The sequence below is a fragment of the Beta vulgaris genome, chromosome 3 (assembly GCF_026745355.1).
Source record: "Beta vulgaris subsp. vulgaris cultivar EL10 chromosome 3, EL10.2, whole genome shotgun sequence".
NCBI classification, from domain to species: domain Eukaryota; kingdom Viridiplantae; phylum Streptophyta; class Magnoliopsida; order Caryophyllales; family Amaranthaceae; genus Beta; species Beta vulgaris.
The window spans coordinates 2,019,926-2,045,754 of record NC_079204.1 but is presented as its reverse complement, the minus strand read 5'-3'; the positions used below and the strand labels follow the sequence as shown (position 1 = coordinate 2,045,754).

At 35.2% G+C, this 25,829-nt stretch overlaps 3 protein-coding genes across 3 annotated transcripts; all 3 read right to left on the bottom strand.

The window, feature by feature from the left end:
• Positions 1-5,277: 5,277 nt before the first annotated feature.
• On the bottom strand, positions 5,278-6,941 carry LOC104888009 (FAS1 domain-containing protein SELMODRAFT_448915). The gene has a single exon (XM_010672816.4). It carries the CDS (start codon positions 6,311-6,313, stop codon positions 5,612-5,614), a length of 702 nt encoding a protein of 233 aa, XP_010671118.2. The 5' UTR covers positions 6,314-6,941; the 3' UTR covers positions 5,278-5,611.
• Positions 6,942-7,083: 142 nt separating this feature from the next.
• LOC104888008 (cellulose synthase-like protein D2) lies at positions 7,084-12,750 on the bottom strand. Its single transcript, XM_010672815.4, has 4 exons — positions 12,421-12,750; positions 10,915-11,808; positions 9,916-10,723; positions 7,084-9,063 (listed from the first exon to the last, which is right to left on the bottom strand). The coding sequence occupies exons 2-4, from the start codon at positions 11,784-11,786 to the stop codon at positions 7,312-7,314; spliced, it is 3,432 nt and encodes a 1,143-aa protein (XP_010671117.2). The 5' UTR covers positions 11,787-11,808; positions 12,421-12,750; the 3' UTR covers positions 7,084-7,311.
• A 6,177-nt stretch (positions 12,751-18,927) lies between these two features.
• Positions 18,928-25,293, bottom strand: LOC104888007 (probable arabinosyltransferase ARAD1). The gene is made up of 9 exons (XM_010672814.4): positions 24,692-25,293; positions 23,839-24,012; positions 22,467-22,624; positions 22,231-22,378; positions 21,506-21,621; positions 21,202-21,340; positions 19,841-19,951; positions 19,476-19,544; positions 18,928-19,315 (listed from the first exon to the last, which is right to left on the bottom strand). Exons 1-9 carry the CDS (start codon positions 25,187-25,189, stop codon positions 19,187-19,189), a joined length of 1,542 nt encoding a protein of 513 aa, XP_010671116.2. The 5' UTR covers positions 25,190-25,293; the 3' UTR covers positions 18,928-19,186.
• Between the last annotated feature and the right edge of the window lie 536 nt (positions 25,294-25,829).

Here is a 25,829-nt window from a genome sequence, read left to right as displayed (position 1 = left end):
TGATTCAACTTATTTGATTTCTTTGAATGAGTGAAGAAAAGTTGAACCATTATCTTATCTTACTTAAACTTATCTTATATTATCTTTTTACTTTATTTTTTCTGAAGTAACTTAAAATAAGTTGAATAGAGTAAAAAGTAATAATTGTAAAAACAAATATAATGAGAATCAGGAGTTCGACTCTCCTTAACCCCAAATTTTTCAAAGCGTGGATGGTGGACTAGAGACCACCTTCCTCTATGCGATCCTGCTCCAAAACGCATGACTTTAAATATCAAACGTAATTTGAAGAAAGGGAAATAAATTTTTTAAAAAAAGGAAATAAATTTTTTTTTTTTAAAAAGCCAAAATGATAGAACTCCCCAAAAATTCCGGATGAAATTCTCCTAGAATTGCGCTAGATGGCGTGGAATTTATAAGAAAGGAGATAAAGAAAAAAGAAAAAAAAAAAACAAAATGGTTAATTTGTGCTGATAAATACCCACGCAAGAATTGCGGATTGTTCCTGTAAACTTTATTTTTAACAAAAAAAAAATTAAACTACTATTATTTATTTGTTTTTGTTTTTGCAAACATTGATATCTTTTATTTTAGTTTGACGTATTATTAAGTATTAACACTAAATTTACGAAGTACTAGATTAACTCATTTTGCAAAAAATAAAATAAAATTACAAGCAATAATGGTTGATTGTGAATTTCGAGATGATTCGGATTGTCGTTTTTTTCTCAATTACATATGCAAATGTTCTTTACTTCTTTTGATGGTCTTCTTGTTTGATACTTTCATGTTTTATTCATGTTTATCTTTGTTTTGTTGTGATTTTTTATATAGTTTTTTGTATCTCAGGTATTATATGTTTATGTTCTTTTATAATTAATATGATGTTCTTTGTTTGGTATCTTCATGTTCTTTCATGTTTTTATTCATCTTTGTGATTTTTGATAAATTTTTTTTTGAATCTCAAGTATTATATACACATGTCTTTTGCAATTAGTATGTTGTTCTTTTTTTATACCTTAATGTTCTTTATATTATTTTCATGTTTATGATTTTAAAAGCCTTTTGTTTCTCAAGTACTATATAAACATGTTCTTTTATAATTATTATGGTGTTCTTTGTTTGATATATTCATGTTCTTTTTTCGATTTTATTCATTTTTGTGATTTTGATATTTTTTGTTTAATAACTACTATATGGACATGTTCTTTTATGATCAGTTCAATGTTCTTTGTTTTATACTTTATTGTTCTTTTATAATTTTACTCGTATTTGTGAAATTTACTCTAAATTTAATTTGTTAAAAAACAGTTTGATGGTTTATGAATTGTGTTAATTATGCCTACTACCTATATTTCATTCTAATAGTTAGGAGCATGTCACGTGGGCTTGAAAGCTCTAACTTTGCGCCACGTGGCCTGAAGATTATATATATATATATAATTATTTTCTATCCAAAATATATCTCTACGACTAATTATTCTCACAATTAAAAATTCAAACTATGTTAATAATGCTATGTTGAAATATAATAGTGGATATTTGTTTTAGTAGTTGAAAATCCCTCCCTAATAAGAAAACTTTGTTAACGATAGCCTATAGGACTCCGCAAATGCCGGCGAGGGTGATGTTTTATTTTTATTTTATATTTTACAAAATTCCTCTTACAATATGACATGTGTTTTGTTCGGTATATTGTGCGTTTTCGACCGAGAGCAGGATGCTATTGGTGGTCACGAGACCACCTACAAATTCGCAAATTTAGAGTGTTTGTGTGGATATTTGCTTGTGCGTATAAATCTCCATTTTCCGAATAAAAAAAATAAAAATAAAAACATATATAATAAAATAAACAACTATCTTTGCATTCAATGTTTCCCTTTTTAAAATTATTTCCTAATAAGGTTAGGTTAATAAGGTGAAGAAGCAGCTGAAAAACATACTAGAAGTATTTTTTATTTTATTTCTTTTACCATAGTCCATCCCTTAACAAGTGACATGATAGGCTAATATGCCTTTCGATAGACAAACTGTTAAAAAAATAATAATTTTAAGAAATGTATGGTAAAACTAAAGTGCCATGTTTTTTTGCTACAATAACTTCATTGTTTTAAAAAAATTATATAATTAATTGATTATGTTAAAGTAACCAACTATTAGAATTACGCTATTTATTAGGTCCAGGCTATGCCTCGGGTAAGAAAAAAAATTCATCTATTAATATAACACTTTATAATAATAATACTAAATACAACTTAGCCTAGTGGTTAGAACTTTAGTATATGTACTTGAGTTCTTGGGATCAAATCATATACTCCCTCCGTGGCTCCGTCCCAATTTATTTGCTACATTTGCTTTATCACAAAGACCAAGGAGGGAGTGGGGACCATTGCCATAACAAGAATTAACAAAAAAGCAAATAGGTAAATTGTGGGACCGATGTACTATATATGAAAATATTTACAAAAACAATGAGGGAGTGATGGCAAATTTGTGGGATCTATGTACTATATATGGAAATATTTGCAAATGTAGCAAATAAATTGAGACACACCTAAATGGCAAAATGTAGCAAATAAATTGGGACGGAGGTAATACTATGCAATTTTTTAATTTTTTATTATACATGGATTATATAAACTAAAACTCCCTAGAAAGAACGCCACGGGACACATTTTCTTGTTTTTGTACGCTTTTAATATATTTGTATATATATTTGTATAGATGTTAAGCTAACAACAAACGTCTACAAGGGTTGGAATTTAGAACGCCTAATAAGCACAGCATATAACAGCTTTTGTTCATTTTCATGTAGCCCACCAGGCCACCAAATGCAAAGACATCGACTGATTAGACATAAAATATGATGAAAGTGTTAGTGAAGGAGATAATTACTTAATAATAATACATAAAAAAGGACGCAAATAATAATAGAAAAAGACATTTGAACATTTCTTGAACGAATTACATTGATTGCTGCATTATCGGAGGAGATCTTTCTATCAGTAAAAAGTATATAAACAGAATCATGGATCATTTAGAAGAAAAGGGATAGGAGGAGGATCACTGTTAGAGGTAGAACATTTTTTGTGAGTTTGTAAATTGTAGTAAAGTAATTTTTAAAATTAATTAGCTTGTAATTAATTAAATCTTTTACAATTATTTGAAAGACATGTGATTTGTCTTGGAGGTAAAATGAATTATGTGTTCAACTGTGTTGTATGTTGTTTATGGGACAATTCATGGATAACGCGGTGTTTTCCAAGCCTTGAAAGTAAGATATGTGTTATCGGGTCCCTTTTCTCTTTTGCAAGTTCAATCTTAGGATACTTGTAGGTGAGGGGATACCCCATCTCACGAACATGTTAGTTCAATCCTTGGACATTGATATGTAAGTATTGAACTTTCCATTTACTGCTCATTTCTCATTTCTTTTTGACTTTGTGTTTGTGGGAGATTGTAAGATTTCAACGCAAAGCCACAAGCCGCAAGCTTGCCGCGACCCACTGTGGGGGCTGCGACTCGCGGTAGCCCCGCGTCTCGTGGTCTCTACTTTATTCGCGATAGATTGCCGCAAGCCTACCATGACTCGCACTATATTTCGCGTCTCATGATTTACGAGATATTTGAAATATTATATTTTCATCTTGTTTCTTGATTTATTTCAAAGTTATTTTATAACCCTCATATAAATAGCGTACTAACCGTTTTTCCTTCATTATTTTTCATATAACCTAAAAACACAAGCCTTCCCTACTCTCTATGAAATTTGAACAGTTCTTGAGAAATACCCATCTTTGATCCGGTTGCACGGAGTTAGAGTTAGTTGTGTGAACCTTGGGGGACGAACGTCATCGTGAATCTGCACCGGTGGTGACAAAATTCGTTTCGAAGGCAGTGGTCATTATACCACGACGCAACTTGTTCTCGTAATTCAGGTAAGTTACTTGATTTCTGCGGATTTACATCTTACAATTGATATAATGTAACAATTAATTCTAAAGTTAATACACATCTTCTATCGTTAGCAGAATCATTGGAAGTCCTATTTCACATTGTAACCACTCTCGTGATGTGACTCTATGCATCTAAGTAAACAATGAGATTGACTACACAGAAAAAGACAAAAATATATGACTAGCATGACTAACAACAATTTAGTAAATAAATATTTGATTGTGATTTGTTAGAAAAGTATGAAGTGGTATAGATTTTGAGTTGCTGAAGAAATTGCTATGCGAAATGTTCGGAATGTCATTGAACTTATGAATGCAATGTGGATTGTTTACAAGACATTTTAGCCCCTCAGGGTAAGAAGATGACAAGTGACTACTTGTGGAACCGTGGAACAAACCTCTACTGTTGGCGTAATCAGTTAGGTTTACAGGTCAGACTCCTTAGAGGGAGGGAGGATAGTAAGGGAAACTTCACCCCTAAAGAACCCCTAATGAAATTTGATCCCATAACCTTGAAGTCATGAGGCCAAATCTTGACTACTAGGCCAAGCCTTGCTTGATTTGGCGTCTTTATTAATGACATCTAGTATTGATTTAAGTCTTTTCATAATACACAATGATGATTGATGAGTTAGTTTGGTCTTTTGTTGAAGGCTAATCCAACTTCTCTAGACTTATTAAAAAGTTTTATTTATTGAACTCACGTTTGTTTTACATATGTGAATTGTCCCACATACCATAAGTTAAAAAAGTTATCTTACTATTGCCAATTGATTTTAGTATGAAACCTTCTTTGGACTTATATGTGGACCAAATTCTTCTCCTTATCTTATTGATGATTGCCCATCGAACTTCATTTTCGACGATGCCTAAACAATTAGATTAGAGGTTTGCATGATTTCAAATGTCTATTGTTGCTTTAGAAAAGAAAAGTTGTGATATCTTTTTCTATTGATATGTAGTAGTAGAGTTTCTACCGGAGCAAGTTAGCAATCTTGTACATGTTTGATTTTCTGTCAACTTTGAGTTGTCTTACAAAACAGAAGTATGCGGGGGTTGGATTTCTGGGTGAGTGAACATGTGCAAAGAATTCATCTTATCATGGATTCTCGAAAGGGGATCCAAAAAAATTGAGTTGATTTTGAGGTAATATGTGTATTCATATACAACGACTTTTTAGAACGGTAAGGAGAAGTATGTTCTCTTGATACGAGTTTTAACTCATTTCAGCTACCTTAAACTTCATGTGACTCACCCACTTAATTAGGTGTGATATGAGTAAATTTATGAATAATTGAACCTACTTTTTAAGAATGAAGAATATCATTATGCTATAGTATGATTAGAAATGTCTGCGAAAGGCATACTAGTACTGTAGTACACATCATTTTCATTTGCCTGCTACAGCTAATGCAATTGATAACACCCAATTAGAATAATTAAGAACTCCAAAAAAAAGGCAGAAGAAAAAAAAATAAAGAAAAGGGCTCCTTAACAGCAGCTTGAGGTGGACAAGTGAATATTCAAATGCAATATTCCTACAACAGCACAAATTTCACCTCCAAAATGTAGTATTGTAGTTCAACTTTTTTTTAGGGAGAGCCATAAGGTCAAGTGATGAGAATCGATTCCAGCATCTCTTAGAACCGAGCTCTTCATAAGTAGCACCATACTATTGATAACAGAACCCAATTTGACATATACCCGATTAAACTCCACTCAGAACCTAAACGATAAGATCCAGATTTGTGTGGCCCAGCAGGCTGTGGCGTAGCTGCAGGAGCAAAAGCTGTAGGAGGCAGTGACGGAGGAGGGGCCATTGGCGAGGGTGGGGAGGAAGAAGTGTTGGTAGGCACAGGCAGTGAAGGTGGTATGCTAGTATCCTGCAATGTTAACACCCCATCTATCCCATGACACCTAACTGAAGACCCAGCAACACAAATATCAGGACTTATAAGCTTAACATTATTAAGAAAGAAGCTCTTCCTTCCGTTGTTGAAGACCTTAAGCATAAACCCAGGATCCGATGACGGAATAACTGAGCCAGTTGGGAAGCGTTTTAGGTAGTCGAATCTCAAAGGGGTTGGGATGGAGTGCCTGAGAAGGAAGTCGAGCACATCATTCTCGGGAATCACGGCTTTTGCTAGTAACCGATTATTGGGCATCAAGAAGGTAATGTTGCTCGGGATCTTATCGGTTGAAACCATATTTAGGAGCATGACAAATGCAAAGTAGTTAGCTCTTTGCATTTCTCCAATAGCATTGTTAATGGTTTGATTTGTCATAGGGGTGTCTTTCGCTATGGCTGAAGGTATCAGCACCATTACAAGGAGTGAGAGAGCAGTGTATATGGCCATGGATAATATGGACTTATGTTTGTATAGCAAGATAGGAGGTTTCTAATGCAAGGAGGAGTGTATAAAATGGGATATTAGATCTTCACTAAGAAAGAGAACCCAGATAAAAAGCTAGAAACATGCAACAGTGCTGGTTCAACAACTGAAAGTTCACAGTTTGTGCATGTTGAGCATTTAGCAACTATTAATTTTATCTTTCATGGGATTTAACACTCAAATTCAGATGAGATTGTGTTAGTTTCAGTTACTGGCAGGTTGGACAACATATCACCTACTCTATCATCTCTTTAATATACCCTATAGTTAATATCTTCTCCGTTCCGTAAATATTGCAACAGTTTGTTTTCAGAAAGTTCTAAAATAGGTGCACACTTCATGGGTTTCTCTCTATCTCGCTCCTCAACACATGGATCCCTCATTTATGTATCCCTAACTTTCTCCTCATCGTGTTACGTGTAAGCTGAATACAATGTCTCTTGTCTGAATACCAAATACTTTAGAGCAAAGAAGGCTCTGATATTGTTGGTTATAATTATCATATCCTACTAGTACGGCTAGATATCTAAATGATAGAATAATAGTTTGTGACGGAAGTTTTTTGACTTCACTTAATGTAGGATCCACCGCTCTCCTATCTCACATTTAGATATCTCGTGTTTTTCTACAGCATTTTGCCCCAGTATACTACTACTTCGGTACTTTTAATTTTTTGGTGAAAGTACTAGTACTTCATGATCACAAAATCATCACAACCACGTCAAACCGGGCAATAAGTTAAAATATGTTACTTCACAAAGTATGCAATCAAATCATCCTCGAAAATGTTCTAAATCATACAAAAATGAACAAATATTTGGGGATGGGGTCTTGCTCCCAACCTATTTCTCTGATGAACCTTAGTAACATTGCTCGGCAACATAAGAAACTAACTCTTAACCAGAGCATTAACAAAGAATTTGCAAGAAAATAAAATATTTTCTAGCTGAAAAGTTTACCTTTCAAGGAAATTGAAATGATCCCCCAATTTGGTCAGTATCTGAAGGAGGTTTGATAGCCACCCAGAGCAGTGATATTGTAATCGCAAGAAGTCCCGACCACACAAAAACAATGGTCGGTGTCTTACCTCTTCTTCCCATCAGACCTTTAGCGAACGGGTACAGATGTGCCAAGACCCAGAAGCTGAAGAAAACCCCGCCAATAAGCTTACTCCACTCAGGTATCGTACTGTATATTGTACGACTAAACCCAACTGCTATTGCTATCAAATTAAGCATCATGATCAGAATAGGAGGAATCATCAAAGATGTCCACTTGACTATGTAAAGGTCCGCAAACTCATCATCCTCATCAGCACCGGATTTAGAAGTCAGGGTAAAAGAGATTTCAATTCCAGCTATGACTTTCAGCAAGCCTTGTAGCACTGCTGCAAGATGTGCACTTGTCCCTCCAATTAACCAAAACTGTTCATTTCGCCACCATTCCTCTAATGCAATGCCAGACCATTTAATCTCAAGCACAGCAAGCAAACAAAGAGTTACCGTGATGGTCAATAGATAGGTAAGGAAAGTGACATCGAGGGTTTGTACAATGAACTGCCCAGAGAAGAGAGAGAGTGCAGGTAGGAAGCAGTATACGATAAGGAAGATAGACGTGAAAGGATAGATACCCACATTCAGGTATGCAATCCTTTGTAGAATCTTCATTTTCGGGCTGGCAAGTAGGGCGTTATTGCGGGAGAAGAAAATTTCAACTGAACCGGTGGCCCACCGGAGAACCTGATGGAGCCTATCTGTGAGATTAATTGGAGCTGTACCACGAAAAGCATCACGTTTTGTGACACAGTATATAGACTTCCAACCTCGGTTGTGCATCCTATACCCAGTAACCACATCCTCTGTAACAGAACCATAAATCCAACCGACACGCTCCCCCCATTCGGTCTTGTCCTCATACCAGCAAGAGATAGTATTGATTGCCTCGGCAACTGTGGACGCATCAAGCAACTCTCGACCGATTGTGAGAGCACCAGGTGGCCTTCCATTCTTGACAGCTGGATGGTCAGCTAACGGACGCCCTTGAAACTCTGCCACGGGGATCGAATCAATGAGGAACCTAGAGTTGCCAAATTTCTTGGGGAATGTGGCAAGAGGCATTTCTTCATCATCTGAGTCACCCATTCTCAGAGCTCTGTTCTCTTCAGCTGCTGCAAGCTTCTTGCGGCGTGGGAAGCAGCAATCCCAAACACTTGGAGCACGGTCTTTAGAGCGAGGGGGATCAAAGCCATAAAGGGCCATCCTTCGGAAAAGACAACCAGTTCCGACATAAACTGGCCCTTGAAGCCCATCAAGGGCGCGCATATTCACGTCAAAGAAAACAGTGTTATTGTTGGCATACCGATCAGAAGGATCAATACCCTCAAACCTTTGAGGGAATTGGACATAACATATGCGATCTCCACCACGGTCCATCATGAAACACATGCCCTCTCTCATTGCTTCGGAGTTATAAATATAATGATCACAGTCCAGGTTGAGGATGAAGGGACCATTGGACATGATTGCAGATGCTCTTACCAAAGCATTCATGGCTCCAGCCTTCTTATTATGATCATAGCCAGGACGCTTCTCACGCGACACATAAACCAGCAGAGGGAGCCGAATGTCAACATCTGTCTGGTCGAGAAGCCTGGGCTCTTCATCAGTGGGCCCAGTACCAAAAAGTGGTTCTTCACTAGGAGGCTTGAGCATAACCTGCATCATTTAGAGAGTCAATATCAGCGGATCTGATCCTCAGTTAAATAATTAATCTATGTAAGGCTTAATAATTACCACTACAGGACCTCCAGGCTCCAACTCCACAATATGAGTACTAGTTGAGCTGTGTTAACTATGGCATTACTTAGCAAAAAAAAATATGGCATCTTAAGAGACCCATATATGGTATGTCCTTTAGACGTTACAACGAAAGATGGTATGGGAGTCCCTTACGCTAGCAGGGGTAAAATTCTAAGGAATAAAGAGGGTCCCATGTGATAAGTAGAGACTAGAGAGAGAGAGAAAGTCATTATCCATAACATTGCAGCTAATTTGATACTTCTATAAAAGGGAAGTGTTGCAACTGATTTGGACTGGGAGGAATACAAAATTCCATACAAAAAGTTTGAATACATATCCACCCCAGTTTGTAAATATATGTTCGACTTTGACTTTTAAACTATTCACAATCTCCACTTGACCGTAATTTTAACTAATTGAATATAAAAACAAATGTTGTTATGTCCCTTCAAAAAAATTGCTGTCCTACATTGTGTTATTAGATTTCACCCAATGTATATTTTCAAAAATATCATTTCTTTACAATATTTACTATTAGTTAAAGATACTGATGGTCAAAGTTGCGAGTTGGTGTATATGAAAGTCAAAGTTGTGAGTTGGTCTATATGAAATTCAAAATTAAATGTAGAAACAGAGATGGACCAAGACACATGTGGGAACTTTGGTGATCGTAATTGTTCATTTAGGGTATAAGAACTGTCGGTAAAAGAGGATTGGTTAGAGGTTCAATCATCAAAAACCGGGAAAAGAAGAGTTATCAAACGCTACCTGTATGATTCCAGCATGGTCTCCCTTAGAGTGTTCAGGAGAAGGGTGATTCCATGTACCAGGCCAATGAGTTCCATCAGCCATCCAAGTTGCTTTTGGAATTTTAACAACCTCGAAAGGTTCATCACTTTTATTTTGTCTCTGAAGTTTTAGAGCTTTTATTTCCTCCCTGGCGTGGTAAGCATCAGAACGTCGTCGAATAGACTCAGGCAACCCGTTTATCCGAACCTTGAACTCATCATATTCTCGCTTTACACGCCTACGGTCCTTTACAAAATCCGGACGGACTTTACTCTTGTATGGATCTCTCTTCAGATTAAAGTAAGAATCAGGATTCCTTGGTTCAATATTATGTTTACGACAGAAAGGGACCCACATATGGGCAAAGCTTGCAGCCTCAGCCATGGCCTCAAAGGTAAGAAGGGCACCACCATCATCAGAAACATAGCAAGAAAGCTTTTCGACAGGGTAATCTGAAGCTAGAATAGATAAAATAGTGTTGGCAGTAACAAGAGGGGGCTCTTTCTCTGGATCTGCAGTAGACACAAAAACATCTATTCCAGGGAGATCAGATCTTCCAGTAGGATTGTTAAGACTAGGTTTCTCAAACTTCTCTTTCAGGACATTGAGATCTGTTGCACGATTAACAGGGCAGAGTTTCGGCATCTGATCAAGAAGCCACGAGAAGGCAAACCAAATCTCACAAACCACAGACATTCCCCACAGCCACATTGCATCTTCATTTTTATGTTTGACTCTCCAGACAAGGAAGAAGCCCAGAACAACCATTCTCACAAATATGAGCAACCTGTAAATAATGAACAATCAGAAAATAAATACTCCCAAAGAAACAGTAGAGAGAGTGCAGTCTCTCACCCTAACAAAAATTCAAGAAATATAAGTTCCAATAAGTTTTGATAAGTATCAGTGAGTTAAAAAACTCAGGTGAAGGGAAGAGCCCTAAGTATATCATTTTTAAACTAACATACAGAAACTTACCTATAAGGACTGAGTACAGCAGCAGGAATCTTCAATTTCCGAGTAAGCGGCCTCCATGGTTTGTTCATCAACTCTTGAGGATCATGCACAGCCCCGTTGTTATCATTACCATCAGTGGGACCCCCCTCCTTCGGCCAAATAGCATTACCATACCCGTAAGTCCCCTTTGTTTCAAATAACCAGCGACTATGATCAAAATCGCCAGTCTGACTTCTCATTAGTACCGACTTCGTCGATTTCATCAATGATAATCTCCTCTCATTCTTCGACATCCCACCTTGAGCTAGAAGTGGAAGAGGTCTTTCACCCGTTGCTTCATCCAACTCAGTATTCTTGTAAGGCTCCTTACAGCCGGGGCAAATTGCCCCAGACTGTACTGCATCGACATAACAGTCACGACAGATCTTGAAATCACACTCACAAGGAAGAATATCACTTCCCCTCCCATCACTCATCACATTGCCATCACATCCAGGAACCGCACACGAGGATCCTTTGGCACCAGCCATTTGGGGATGGCTAGCTTCAGAATCAAAAACCTTGTCCATAAGATGAGCTCTTGTTACACTATTAAACCCTCCAGTGAAAAGAGAGTTGGAAACATATTGCTCCTCAACCCTCTGTGATATTGTGGGGTCCACCATCGGCTGGTTATCAGGTGTCTGAGGTATTTGCACTGTATAGTTTGCATATTCTGAATTTGAAAGTTCACTATCGAGATCATCCCTCGAATAGTTGTTATAGCGACCAGAGGACGTACGACGCGCAAAAGATACAGTTGGGGGAAGGGGAGGTCTGAGTTGCTGCAACTCAGATGCATCTGTGCTCGATGATACATTCGAACGACTTTGCTTGAATGACTTTGACGTCATTTACAGATACCTATCCTTGATCCTATAAATTCAACAATAATATAAACTTACATGGTTTAAGTTTACAAAAATCTTCATCTCAGCATGACCAAACTCCAAAGACATCAGCTCTACAGCAAGAATTCTAATGTTCCAATAGTTAAACTCAACAAGTTTATGCATAAGAAAAGAGCACAATTTACAGAATTGAACACAAAAGAAAGAAGCAAAAGAGCACATAAAACTCAACTGTTACTTAGAGACATTTTCATACTCAAATTCAGATCTTGAAGAAAAAAACTGAACTACCCCATAAAAGTAACACACTTTTAGTACTACTAAGTTGCATCATCTGCCAATTATACACAATCAAATCAAACCAAACCAAATGAATTCAGATCTTATAACCCTACATTAACTAAAATATATAAAAAAAAGTAACCCAGAAAATCCTTTTATCAATCACATCAATAAATCATGATAAGAACATAAAACAAGTTGACAAACCCAGAAACAAAAAGTGCTAAAAACAGTTTGCAGAAAGCAAATTAGTACTAGCAAAACTAAACTAAGTTAATCCAAGAACAGCAAAACAAAAAGGTGGGAAATGAAGAAATTGTAAGGAAATTCAAATTAAAGTAAAAAAAAAGCTTACCACTTTGAGCATAAAGAAAGAGATCTCTTTGTGGGATCTTACTAAAAGAGCTTCAAGCTTACTTTAATGGCGAAAAAAAGTAGCAACATACTGCACTTTCTCTAATCCAGATGAGGAGAGATAAAATATTGTCTGAAAATACCTTATACCAGTAGTTGTAATAATAATTTGTAGAAGTAATAGCAAAAATGGTATGGGAAATTTAGATTTATGGAAATAAAATTAATAAAAATGTTGTAGAAAAATAAAAATAATATTTACTTCTAATACTTAATACTTGGAAATATATAGGAAACAAAAAAAATGGAAATTAGCAGAGTTTGATTTTAACAAAAAAAAAAAAAAAAAGGGTTGTATGTGTTGTTAAGTTTGAATTTCACACGGAAAAGGGTGTAGTGTAGAACAACTGGAAGTTGCTGCCAGTCTTTTTATGTCATTGTTCATGTGGAGGTTTGGCACAATTGCACTGTTCCTCTTCCACGACGTCGTTTCATGAAATAGCGCGTCTTTTTGCACTAAAAATTTCAATTTTTTGAATGTAGTAGTGTAACTGTGTAAGAGTAAGTTCTAGTTTTGACCTTTTATGTTATGTCTCGTTCATTATCCTTTTTTTCTTGGGAAGAGTAATGGTCGTCCTCTTAAAAAAAAATTGGAAAAAAAAAACACAATGGATGGACTAGAAAGTGATTGGATAAAAAAGAAAAGTTGGTTAGGAATTACTCCCTCCGTCCCAAATTAATTGCTACATCTGTTTTTTCACAGTTTACGAGATGCAACTTCAAACACCAATATTTTGAGTTACATATATGAAAAAATTATAAAAATTATATATTTGGAAATAAAAATTAGGACGAATCAAACAAGATCCACCATGACTATGTTTTTTCTTATGTATATAGAGTAAAAGATAGTCAAAGTTATGATGTGAATAGTGCCTACGGTCAAAATGTAGCAATTAATTTGGGACGGAGGGAGTAACCCGTGTGGCTGTGTCACGTAAGGACAATGCTACATTTACCCGGTGGGTAGATAACTCACTAGACATAGAGCATTCAAAAACTATTAGAATTGATGGGTTGGATCCCATTATTTATTTATTTCTATTATTGATTTCAGCATGTATTCTAAATTACTAATTTTTTTTCGTTATTTTGTGAGAACAAAATGAAGGTCGTAATGTGTAAATATGTGAATTGAAAATCGTGGAAAAAACATATCAATCAAAATCTTCGATCCCACAATTCTTTTATCATATGTATTCCACTATTTTTTCTATTAGGGTTGGGTCCCAACTGGTGAAACAATTTTTTTATGATAAGGAGCGACGCCACGTGGCACTTTCCCTTACAGTGGTAACACCATGTAATCAACATACAATACAAAAAATTGAAAATGTGATGTATACGATTCGACCCCGTGATCACAAGCATATATACTAAAGTTTTAACCACTAAACCAAGTAATGCTTGATGTAATCAGTTTAAAGTAAAATATTAATATATGAAAGATATAATTACCGGTGACATAATCCGGCCTAAAAATTAGTTTAATCATAATAAGATGATGTGTAAGCATAAACTTTAGAGTCCCAACTCCATAAGAAACCTGGCATTTAAATTCAGGCTCGGATTTAGCAACGTACTAAGTTATTAAATAACATCACAAAGTATCGTATTGTAGATGTCTATAAGATCGATTAGCAATATTCTATGAATTAGGAATGTATCCCTAATTGCGTTTGCAACCAATTAGTATTCATGGTCAATTAGCTTGTGTACATTGTTGTCCTTTATATTTTTCTATAGTAAAAAGAATGTCTTGCAAAAATTATGAATGCCCTAAATCTGATTTACTTTCTTTTGTAGGGAATAAAAACATTGGAAGATCATCCTCACAAAAGATACACTTACATCGTTTACAAATAAAAATGAAATATAAAGCATAATTATTATAAGAATAAATATCAAAGGAAGAATGAACTAAAAGATCCACATTAGCTAAACTTGTTTTACTAGAGTGGCCACATCTACATGCATGTTACTCCTATTCCTATGCAAGTCTAAAAAGCATTAAAAACGGCTATTTCTGTACCACTAAGATAATCCTTTTTTCATGTTGATAAAAAAGAAAAACTCAGCATCCCTTTTTTTTATTCATTTGACGAAGTAATCATTTCATTGTAGAAAATTTCTCTTAAAAGTAATATACTATCAAATGGACAACCAAGTTGTATTAACATTTAACAAAAGCATTTTCAACTCCAACTCTCTCTTGAATCCCTCTAATTCTTTTGTGATAACTAGGCAGTGGTTAAAAAGATGGCAGGTTAGTAGGTTAGTAATGACAAACTGAGTAAGGAAAAACTTCCAAAGGATGCTACGATGGGTGACCTACGAGGAAAGATCTCTTGGGAAAAAAATTGGCCTTCTGGAAATAGGCACACCACATTAATAGTTGATGGTGCTTGGAAGGAAAATAAAAGTTCTAAAAATGACCCGGGAGATGCTGCTTTTGGGTGGGTGATTAGGGAAGGAAGTTTCGAAACAGCTTCGGGAGGGAAAGCAATTGCGGCCAGGACACCACTACAAGCTGAGGCTTTTGCCCTCCTTTTTGGTATAAAAGAGTGCCATTCCCGCAATATTAGAAACCTGGAAGTCTGGTCTGATGCCAAGGAAGTGGTGGAAAGCTTGAAAGAGGAAGCAAAGATAGCTCTGTTAATAATAAGAAACATAATCTTTGAAATACATTTAACTTTGCATGATTTTGAGTCAGTTTGTATAACTAAAGTTGTAAGGGAAAAAGTTCAAAAAGCCCATCTCCTGGCTAACCAAGCTAGGAAGAAAGGCATGTAGGTTTTGGTCTGTATCTTTGCTATTGTCAAAAAAAAAAAAAAAAAAGTTAACAATATAGCTTAAAATTGTCGTCAAATACTATTTATAGTACTATCAACTACTATCTATAGTACTATCAACTACCATCTATATTATATTAAAAACGTTCCTAAACAAGAAACAGTATCACCTGATGTTATTTTTAGAGCGTTCACTTCATGTACAGATGTACTCCATGTATATTAAAGTCTTAATCAATAAACAAGTAATGTTTGGTCTTATAATTTTAATGCAAAATATTGATAAATGAAAAGTACGATTACTCGGGACATATTCCGAACCTAAAAACTAGTTAAATAGCAAATAAGTGATCGCAAAGGTGGTTCTTGTCCTATACAAGGCGAAGGAAAAGTCCTCCAAAATATAAGGGTCCCAGAAATATATATATATATATATATATATATAATTATATATATTATATATATATATAAATATATATATATATATATATATAATTATTTGAAGATTAGACAAAAGAAAACATTTGTATCAGTAGTAAAAATGTAAGAAAAGGAATAATGAGAACATGAAATTCATCAAAGATTTGTTGTTTAAACTTTTGAAGATAGTCGTCATCATTAGCTAGTTGAAAATATGAATCTCTTGTATCTTTTTTGAACTACAAATGAAGGTCCAATTAAGGAAATTGTACAGGACCTCCATTATTTTTGCACATATTTTCCCCGCCCTTGAGTGATCAAGCAAGAGTTTGTCTTGTAAGAGACCGTCTACTTTTAAATTAAAATTAGGCAATGGCAAGCTCAATACTATTAAAAAGAATATTAGCCTAATAGGAACTAGGTTAATTTCTTTTGGTGATCAGTTTAATCCATCAAACCAGTTGAGGTTGACAATTCTTACATTGGAACTAAAAATCTATAGCTTTCCCCTAATAAAAGAGTTGCCGTATGGATGTGGTAGAAGGAATTTACTCACAAATCTTTCAGTAGCAATAATTATTTGATTATTTACCGAATTTGTCATCTAATGTTTGATGTTCTTATGGAAATAATAAAAAGAAAGGGAATCACTTTACTTTATCTGATAGTAGTATGGAAAGAAGAAAATTAGGAGGCACAGGTGCAACCACTTTGCCACCTAAACTCAATCCTAATTGGTTTTCTAGTGATCTAGTCCATACTCATTTCGATAAACCATCTTCACCATAACAAGAAGTTATGAAAAAGACTTAATCAACAGCTGTGAAAGAACAACTAAAAAATATGATTCATAGTTAAACGTTGATTAATACTTGTAGCAGTGCCACTTTTTTTTTCAATCTGCCCCCCAAAATGCCTCTCGTAGATTTTAATCTCACAATCTTAGGTTAATACTCAATGGCGGATCTTCATGAGGCTCGGGGTTTTTTTTTTTTAAAAATGAAGCCTTGTAGTTTAGAGCCCAAAACCCAACATACAAAAACAACTTACACGGCATCAGATGATCAGATTCTACTATTCTAAACGTTTTCCAAAATCTCAACCTTTGCAAATTGGAAAACCTCAAAAGTGAAAACCTAAAGAGAAAAATCTGCATTTGCAACTCTATGTCTCTGTTAAAGCAAAGTCTGCAACTCTGTGTCTCCGTTATCAGGGCAGCAAATAGGAACTACAATCTGAAATTTGGTATTTATCTTTTTCGATTCATAGTACATCATGATCACATGTTGGTTATTAATTTGTTAATTTTGGTATTCATATCATTGAATCTTAAATTTTGGAATTAGGTGCATCGTTTTTCTATTTGTATGAATCTTGTTAATTGTTATTCACCGTGTGAATCACACGATATTTATGTTAATATGTTGTTGTGGAAAATTTTGACCCCCTATAGCAAATCTTTCAAGATCCGCCACTGATTATACTTAAGATATAAGTTTTACCATTACATCAACTACTCAATCTATTATATAAATGATTAAATTACGAATACAATATTAATAGATTTATAATGATAAAATTAAGCATTAATAATCGGTACTCTCAAACGCAATCAAGATGCAAAGTAGTAATTACATGCTGGCGTTGTATGTATAATGTATTTGCATCAGATCACAGAAGAGTTGGAAGGTACAAAATTCATGTGGCACCGTCTCTTTGCTTCCGTAATCAACAAATTATACTACTACTACACAACCTCAATCATACACGGAGAAAAGCAAGGAATAAAAAAAAAAAAAAATACACATGCAAGATCTAAGCCGCGAAATATGGGTATGAGTCTAATGACTAATGAGTGCTGTCTTTTTCATGTTGGGACCATTATTATCATCATTGTATTTGTCCCCACTATTTATTTTTCTTAATTACCATATACTTCTTCTATTTTCTTTTTACTCATATAAAATTTCATATTAATTTATATACAATTTTGTTAATTAATATTTAATTTAAAATAAATAAATTATAAAATAACTTTATTACTAATACTTGTTTTCATAGGAGTGTTACTTAAAAAAATAATGTCAAAAATAGTACATTGAGAATAGTCTAAAATTCAAAAAAATCATCATTCTTCAGATCTCCTTCATCGTTATTGTTGGGTATTGTTATTTTCGTGTTCTTCATCTTCAAATTTCCGTGTTTGGGCTTGTTTTCACTCTCTATACCTTCTTTTTCTTGCCTAGGCCTCATATACAGGCTTGAGGCCGGCCACACGCGAAATTATAGGTGTGACAGATCGTATATGAGAATTTATGTTCATAATAATGAAATAGAATAAAAAAAATCGAAGAATGATATATAATGAAAAATTAATAGGAACTTTATCGTCCCTAAAATTATATATAAGTATTAAATATATATTTTAAAATATCATTGTTTTCTAAATTTTTATTATTATAATTTAATGTTCTTAAAAAGGTGATTAAATGTTTATCTAGTAGACTAAGGGACTGTTCTCCCCAACCTATTTTCAGTTCAGTTCAATTCAATTCAGATCGGTTCAGTTCAGCTCTGCTCTGGACAATACTTTTACTCTCACATATCACTATTCAATTCAGTTCAGTTCAATTCAGCTCAATTCAGTTCAATTCAGTTGTTTCATGCCGAAGGGAGCATACCCCAATACTCCACATCCCCTCCAAAATATAATAATATTATATGATGCTCCACATTTTCCAGTAAACAAAAGGGATACTCCATATTTCTACTTTCAATTTTCTTTATATTTTTTGAATTTTCTTTATATTGTTAACGAGCACTTGTGTGTGTTTTTTTTTGTCATGAAAAATATTTATATCTTTGACTTGACTTTAAAAACTAAACCTTATTTTTGTGGACTTCTAACGGTCGAAAGTTGGTTGTCCCGTCAAAAAAAGTTGAAATGATTTCGAATCAAGTCCGTTTGTTAATTTGTTATGTTATCATGGACACTGACCAGAATTGGTATTATTTCTACGAGTTTCTGTGTCTTTAGTATAATAGTATCCTTGACGTAATATTAATTGAATGATAGACTAGATTAGACTTGACAAATCCTTGATGCACTGCAAAACATGCGGACTTTGGTGATTTCCAATTACATAATTTGAGATCAAGACTTGTAAAAGGTCAGAATTTCAACAATTCATCACATATTTTCAGAGCCAAAGACACAAGGAAAGGAAACAATGGAGTGGAAATAATAGTCTGTTAAAGAATTAAATGACCTATTAAGAGAAAAGTGTGCCCTTTACCAACAGGAATACAAGAATGACAAATTACAAGCAGAGATATGAGCATATCTATATTCCTGTGATCCTGATGGTTAACATAACGAGAGACGTATAACTGAACTATTAGCGACATTATAAACACATGAATTTGAAACAAGCCAAACTACACCAGCATGAAAAAATTACAAAAATGTGGGGGTTAATTGAAATTGATATTCGATCATGACAAGGCACCTGGGATGCTGGAATTTGAGCGCCTGCATTCACACGTGCAAATGTTTCTGGATCCCTGAACCATGCGTTGTGATCTCCTGATATGAAGTTTGATGTTCACTAGTTTACCAGCAATCTGTAGCATTTTTTGTAAAGTGAGCAGAATTTCGATAGGCAAGTAAGGAGGGAGGGGAGGAATTGTCCAGTATACATGATTTAAGCACGCCAAAGTTCACAGGACAAGGTAAAAGGACCGTGAATTTGAGACTAAGTTACAGGAGCCGTGAAATACAAACCATTCTCCATGTCAAGTCTTCCGGTCCCAAAGGCTGTGCTGGATTTGAATAAAGGAAATGCCTGGAGTACTGAAAAAATTGAACAACCAGAGTCAAATCAAAATGGATCTCCATAGTAAGAGGAACTCAAATAATTAGGGCTCCTCTAAAAAATTTATCTAGAACAAACCCAAACACAATTTGAACACCAAAGGTCTCCTCTTTGTTTTTTTTTTTTTTTTTTTTTTTTTTTGACGAATTCTTCAAATTTATGTCGGAAAGCCAAGATGTTTGAAGCATAGGAGAAGGGGAGGTTGAACCATACAAAAAAGAAGCTTCGATGGATACCAGGAGGTAAAACTTTATTAGACAGCCAAATAACTAACCTTGGCCAAGAATTTCTGTTTTTCTTTGATATCTGACGGACTAAAGCCTTTAAGGTGTGTTAACAGCCAACCGGATCTCAAGGCATCACTTGATGAGACAAATACAGCCATCTGCATGTATGGCAAAAGCAAGAATCTTGATTAAAAAAAAAAAGTGATTGTATTTACTTGTAATGTGAACAGATTCTGAAACACAATGACAACTAACTGACTGACTGCGACAGAACTTGGTGTGATAACCAGGCAATTTATGCAAATGGCAAGAAGCAGCATAAACTTATAACATGAAATGCATGTCAAAGAAAAATTGTGATAGTCATATAATAGTAACAAATTAGAATTAATTGCAACCAAACCACACAATGCCAGATGTCATAACTTTCACATTCTTCGATCACTCGCAAGTGTTCCATTCCCCAGCTTTCCAAGATAATTGTTGAAGCATTATATACATGAGATTTCTACCTTATGGTGCTTTACTCAGTCAGTCAGTCTCTAGTTCCACATATAAATACCATACTACAAGAAAAGAAACACCTAAGTGGCTAAGTCTAATAGTTTCTTTTATCTGAGAGGAAGAGAATCATGGTCCTAGTGTGCAAATTTCTACCTTTACATCCACAAACTCAGTTGACTTCTGATGTCATCTGTATTGTTGACCATACCTTTTCACTCCATAACAACAAATTGATAAGACTAACTACTTCCACTTCTTTGATTAATTTGAGTTGAGATTTGAGAACATAGATTATATATTTTCGAGATTCATCATATTCACGAGATCAGTTCGACAACAACCAGTTCCGTACCATAGAAGTTAGATCATAACCAGTAAACAATAGGAGAAAGGGATGCCAAGAAGGTCATGCACGTGCAGAGACTGGTGCAAAATAATCTTTTGTGCATGCATGTGTGGGAGTGAGTCTGAGCACCTGGGTCACTAACTCTTCGAAGAGTGAATGCTGGGATCACTCGTGTCAAGTACTTCCAGAAAAGCTCAGAATCATCTTTTTTTTGAAACAATTTGGGAACCTTATTTTTCTATTAAATCAAAGAAAGGCTAAACTAATAAGTAATAACTGAAAGCAAAACAAAGAAAGAAAAAGTGAAGCTCATAACCAGATACTTAGTATCCCAAGTACGTCGGTTGCTGAGAAACCCTCTCTTTTTCTTGACATTTCCCTGAGTTAATTTTCTCTTTGACAGATTACCTGAGGTAACAATTCTCTTTTGACCAGTTTCCCAGGTAACCAATCTTTAAAGAGTATACTGAGGTACATAATATACTTATAGAAGCAAAATGCTCTGTGAAACACTAGAATAGCCATAATCGCGTTAAGATGCTTTGTAGTAATTCATACCTTCCTATAGTCAATGAAACCTTCAAATGGAAGCTCCAGTTCATCACTGACTATAACAGGAATGCAGCCGCTCACTATAGCATCAAACAATCTTGCAGATGATGGAGTGTCACCAGCTGGGCTCAGGCAAAAGATGGACCTGACAAACAATAAAAAGCACTTAGCTGCACCCACAATTTGTACATGTAATATATCTCAAACCACTCAGCTTAATATCTTAACAGTTCAAAAAACCAATTCACTGAACACAGAATTAAGTCAACAAAGTCTGTTGTAAATAATAGGTAAAGTTCATATATCTCACTTGCGCATTCCATTTTGGGCTGCAGCCTTGCCAGCCTCTCCGGCTGTTCCTTCCTCGATAACTACATCATTAGCACCAGACAACTCTGAAACAAGTTGTGATCGGATCTTTCCTCCCTGAAGAAAAGACAACAACATAAGATACATCCAGCAATATTCATTTTTCTTTCCCAAGCATAATCAGACAAGAAGTTTATTTCCAGCAATAATCGCAGTCACTATTTGATAAAAAAAACAAGACATGGATGAGGTACCTTCACCATAAGCGCAAATCTGATTATGACAGAGGAATGATAATGATTAGAAACACTATCAAACGCTAATCTTTACCCTCCATCCATCTAAAAAGTATGCCCACTTAAACATTTCACAAAGTTTTAGAGGGTTCATTGGACTTGCATAAACAAAAAATACCGGAACATTCAAGGGACACTTTAGATATACTTAGATACTCTAGCAGCAATGAAGGTAAGGAAACAGTATGGCTTTAAGGGGATTAGAAAAATGGAAACAAGTCCAAAGACTTTGAATAGAAAGAGGCCATTCATTTTGGACATCCGGTATAGAAAAATCCTTATCAGACAGAGAGACCATGCACAACTTAACATGCATGAAAGAGTAGAAAGCTCACTTCATTTACTCCCAAATACGGAATACCCAGTACAAATTAATTTGCAATATTCCAATCAGACTACTGCACGCTAGGTGGTGTGAGAAGGTTCTTACAGCATTTCTTTTAAGCCTCCCACGAAAGAATAGCAGTGTAGTTCTCCTGGATTCATTTTCCCGCAAGCAAGAAGCATCGCAAAAATCCAGATTAGGAACATATGGAAGAATCAGGTCTTTCTCAAGGTAAACCTGGCCAGGCTTGTACCTGAACCCACACATAAAACCCACATCAGCTAAAAATTTTACTTCTTAGCATCTTAGGTGGGAATACGATCATAAAAACAACTACAAACCAGTTTCCTGTGGAGTCCATGTCAGGTAATAGCCAAATTGCGGTTTTCATAAACCTACGAACTGTTTTGAATGACCAAGGATGATGAACCGGAAGTATGTGGTCTCTTCCCCCAGAACGCTTCCATGCTGGCTGATCAGTCACCCACTTTAAAACTTCCTACAGCAAAGCATAGCATACAGATACTTTATCAGAACATACAAATACTTTACCAGAACAATGAGCTTCAGAGGAAACCATCATCTCAAAGATAAAGATGAAAGCAGGACATTGACCGTGATAAAGAGCATCGACTTCGTCCCCACAGCAAATGGAGATTTAAAAGAAATTATAGGCAAACTTCTACTGTTTCATATAACTAAAAGGATAATTTGGTGTTTGCTTTTGAACATTCAGAATTATACAGTTAGTCATATGTTTCATCTACGAACATATCTGCAGATATGTAGATTTGGTACCTGGAGTTTCATGTAATTGGAGCATAGAATTTAATAGCAGTTGGTGTAAGAAATTATTTAGCCAAATTTTTGCAGTGTTTGTTGTTAGTCAACCCCATTCTTCTCTAATCACCAATGAATGATGTAAGACTGGATTGGATCTTTAAACATAGTCCAATCCTCCCTTAGCCTATTACTTAAACACCATGGACCAAAAGTGTTTAGATGCGACAATAGATAAAAGTTTATTTCAGTAACTTCTTAAATCTTTGGGAAGCGAAGTTGAGCATATTACTTACAAAAAGTAAAAGCCTTGAGGGGGTGAAAAAGGACCCTGTATACACATAACAATACGATGGGATTGTGTATAGCAATCCTGATGCAAGTGGACACCCCTGTGAGCAAAAAGTATGCATGATACAGTGTCGATAGACATTCTTAACAGATCAGACTGAGCATAGACTTCCGACCTCAAAGCTGAAACTAAAGCAGCTCTTCTACAAGAGTGATAATTCAAAGCTTTAACATCTAATATTCCCCTAGGTTAATCAGCTCAAACTTGTAGAAATGTACGAGGTTATTTATTAATCTGATACGATACCGAAGGACCCAAATTCCATCTGCAAAACTTCTTTAGTCGAACTATCTTTCCACACCTCAAAATTTGAACCTCCTAAAAACTAAGTAGTCAAATATTCTCAATTAATTGCTATCACAGACTAGTTTTAGTTGTATTCACCAAAACTGAATCCACAAGCAGACACCATAGAAAGATATGCAAGAAGGTTTCACAGCAAAAAAAAATAATTAACAGTGAAATAATTGTAAGCAAAGTATATGCGCATATCACAAACCACACGCCAAGACAAGTTTAACGCGAATAAGAATAACTAAGCCAAGAACAAACTGAAATGAATACCAGAGAAGCACTCACACCCTGTAAAGTGCCTTGCACTGCTGTTTTTCCAACAAGAAGAAGCTGATGGTGGTGAAGAATGGTATATAAAATATATCCGCCTCGTCTTGCTTGTAAACCCGTATCACATTTTTTAACAGCCTCTCTGACTCCGGAGCTATGAGATCAGCCCACAGCCAATAATCAATAGAATGCTGCAAAAGAGTGAGTATATCAGTTAAAATCATCTTAAAGCAAATAACCTACCCAAGGTTAACACAATTATTCTCCACACTTGTACACCAATACATCATTAGAAAGGGAATAATTGGCCTATATGACCCTAACGGTCCGTTTGGTTGTCGTTAATAAATTGCGGTAATGGGAATGAATTTTAAGTGTAATTTTATCAGGGAAGCACCTTTAAGATTTCTATGGGGAGACATTTTTCCTCCATGGGCAAGCAATTTCACACTTAAACTTGTGTTTTTGTCTCCAAGGGGAAGCAATTTTCATTACCACCTACAAGGTGGTATTGGATGGGAATGAAAATTCAAGAAGGAAAGTGGACACTTTAGGATAAATTAGCATTACCATGGGAATGGACAATGATATTTTTCACAAATTTACACACAAATTCATTCCTATTTCCACCATTTATGACCAACTACCAAACGAGCCGTAAGTATAGCTTTCGTGCACGTAGCAGCACGAACTAAATCGAATATACTCCCACACACAGACTACAATATGCACGCAATGACATTACATGTGTATAAGACATCATATTGAGCTTTGTGATAATCTTTCCTAATTGTAATATATACCAAAACAAAATAAGCAAAGTTGACAAACATGTAATATCAATCTGCAGAATATGGTGCAAGAAGTTACCTGTTCAATAAGACGATGGACAGGACTACCATTAGAGGTTAAATTAGAGGTCTCTTTATAAGAATTTCGAAACAACCATAACAGATCATAAGTAAATTTGGAAGGCATCTCATATATATAAACCCTAATCGGCATCGAAACAGCAGGATAAAATGAATCCTCGTAAATTCGCTCATTTTCCGTCTTCCAAATTGAATCATCCAGCTTTTTTACACTCTGATCGTCGGCGAAGATCACAGAATCATCCTTGAAACGGTTGGGGAGCTTGGTAGTGAGGAAATTCTCGAGAGAAGCGACGAAAGAGTATTCGAAATTAGGGTTAGGGTTTGGAATTAAGAAGGGGGGTTTGGAGGAGAGAGAAGCTGAAGAAGAGGAGGAGAAGAAGAAGATGATGAAGAAGAAAGTGATGAGAGAGAGAATGATGATGATGATTGGAGAAGTGTAGATTGGTTTGTCTCTTGAGGAAGAAGAAGAAGAGTGTAGGTGTTTTCCAGCCATAGTTGGAAGGTAGGAGAGAGAAAGAGAGTAGAAGAGTGAAGTATGAATTTGAGATCTCACAGTTAATGGTGAGACACTTTCAAGAGAAACATAATGTTAGAACTTACAAGTTACAGTCGCCCATGTAATTTTATGTTTTTTTTTTTGCACATTAGTTATACTTGGAGGATGGATTGGCAATTAACATCTCTTGTTGGAGTCAGTGTGGCTAAAATGTAAAGTTTAGAGATGGTAATGGTACGATTTGGACATGATTCTCTACGATTCAGATTCACATTCGTTTTATAGGTAAGGATTCAGATCCTATCCAGATTTATTGGGTAATGAGAATGATGATCCATATCTTATGGATCCTACGGATTTGGGTCCAAAACGGATCCTTGCCTAATTTGTATTTTGTTCAAAATACCCTGATTTTCACAATAATTAAATATTTTGAACAATAAATTCATCTAATATCAACCATAAATTACATTCAAATTTTTGAAAAATAACCATTGAAACCATTTACAACTATTTAATTATCAAATTGTAGATTAATCAACTATTTCTAAAAGATTAACAATTATCAACCGATTTTTCGAATTCAGTAATCTAGTAAATTTGCATATCAATTAGAACAATAATTTGAAATTCAAGC

What these genes read in the sequence shown, in the direction of transcription:
- LOC104888008 (XM_010672815.4), bottom strand. Translation starts at nt 11,786, where the DNA reads ATGACGTCAAAGTCATTCAAGCAAAGTCGTTCGAATGTATCATCGAGC. An exon ending in GCTGTACTCAGTCCTTATAG is followed by an intron (nt 10,724 to 10,914) that starts GTAAGTTTCTGT and finishes CATTATTTACAG; the next exon opens with GTTGCTCATATTTGTGAGAA. An exon ending in ACCATGCTGGAATCATACAG is followed by an intron (nt 9,064 to 9,915) that starts GTAGCGTTTGAT and finishes TAAATGATGCAG; the next exon opens with GTTATGCTCAAGCCTCCTAG.
- LOC104888007 (XM_010672814.4), bottom strand. Translation starts at nt 25,189, where the DNA reads ATGGCTGGAAAACACCTACACTCTTCTTCTTCTTCCTCAAGAGACAAA. An exon ending in ATGGACTCCACAGGAAACTG is followed by an intron (nt 22,379 to 22,466) that starts GTTTGTAGTTGT and finishes GTGTGGGTTCAG; the next exon opens with GTACAAGCCTGGCCAGGTTT. An exon ending in AAGACTTGACATGGAGAATG is followed by an intron (nt 19,316 to 19,475) that starts GTTTGTATTTCA and finishes AAAATGCTACAG; the next exon opens with ATTGCTGGTAAACTAGTGAA.
- LOC104888009 (XM_010672816.4), bottom strand. Translation starts at nt 6,313, where the DNA reads ATGGCCATATACACTGCTCTCTCACTCCTTGTAATGGTGCTGATACCT.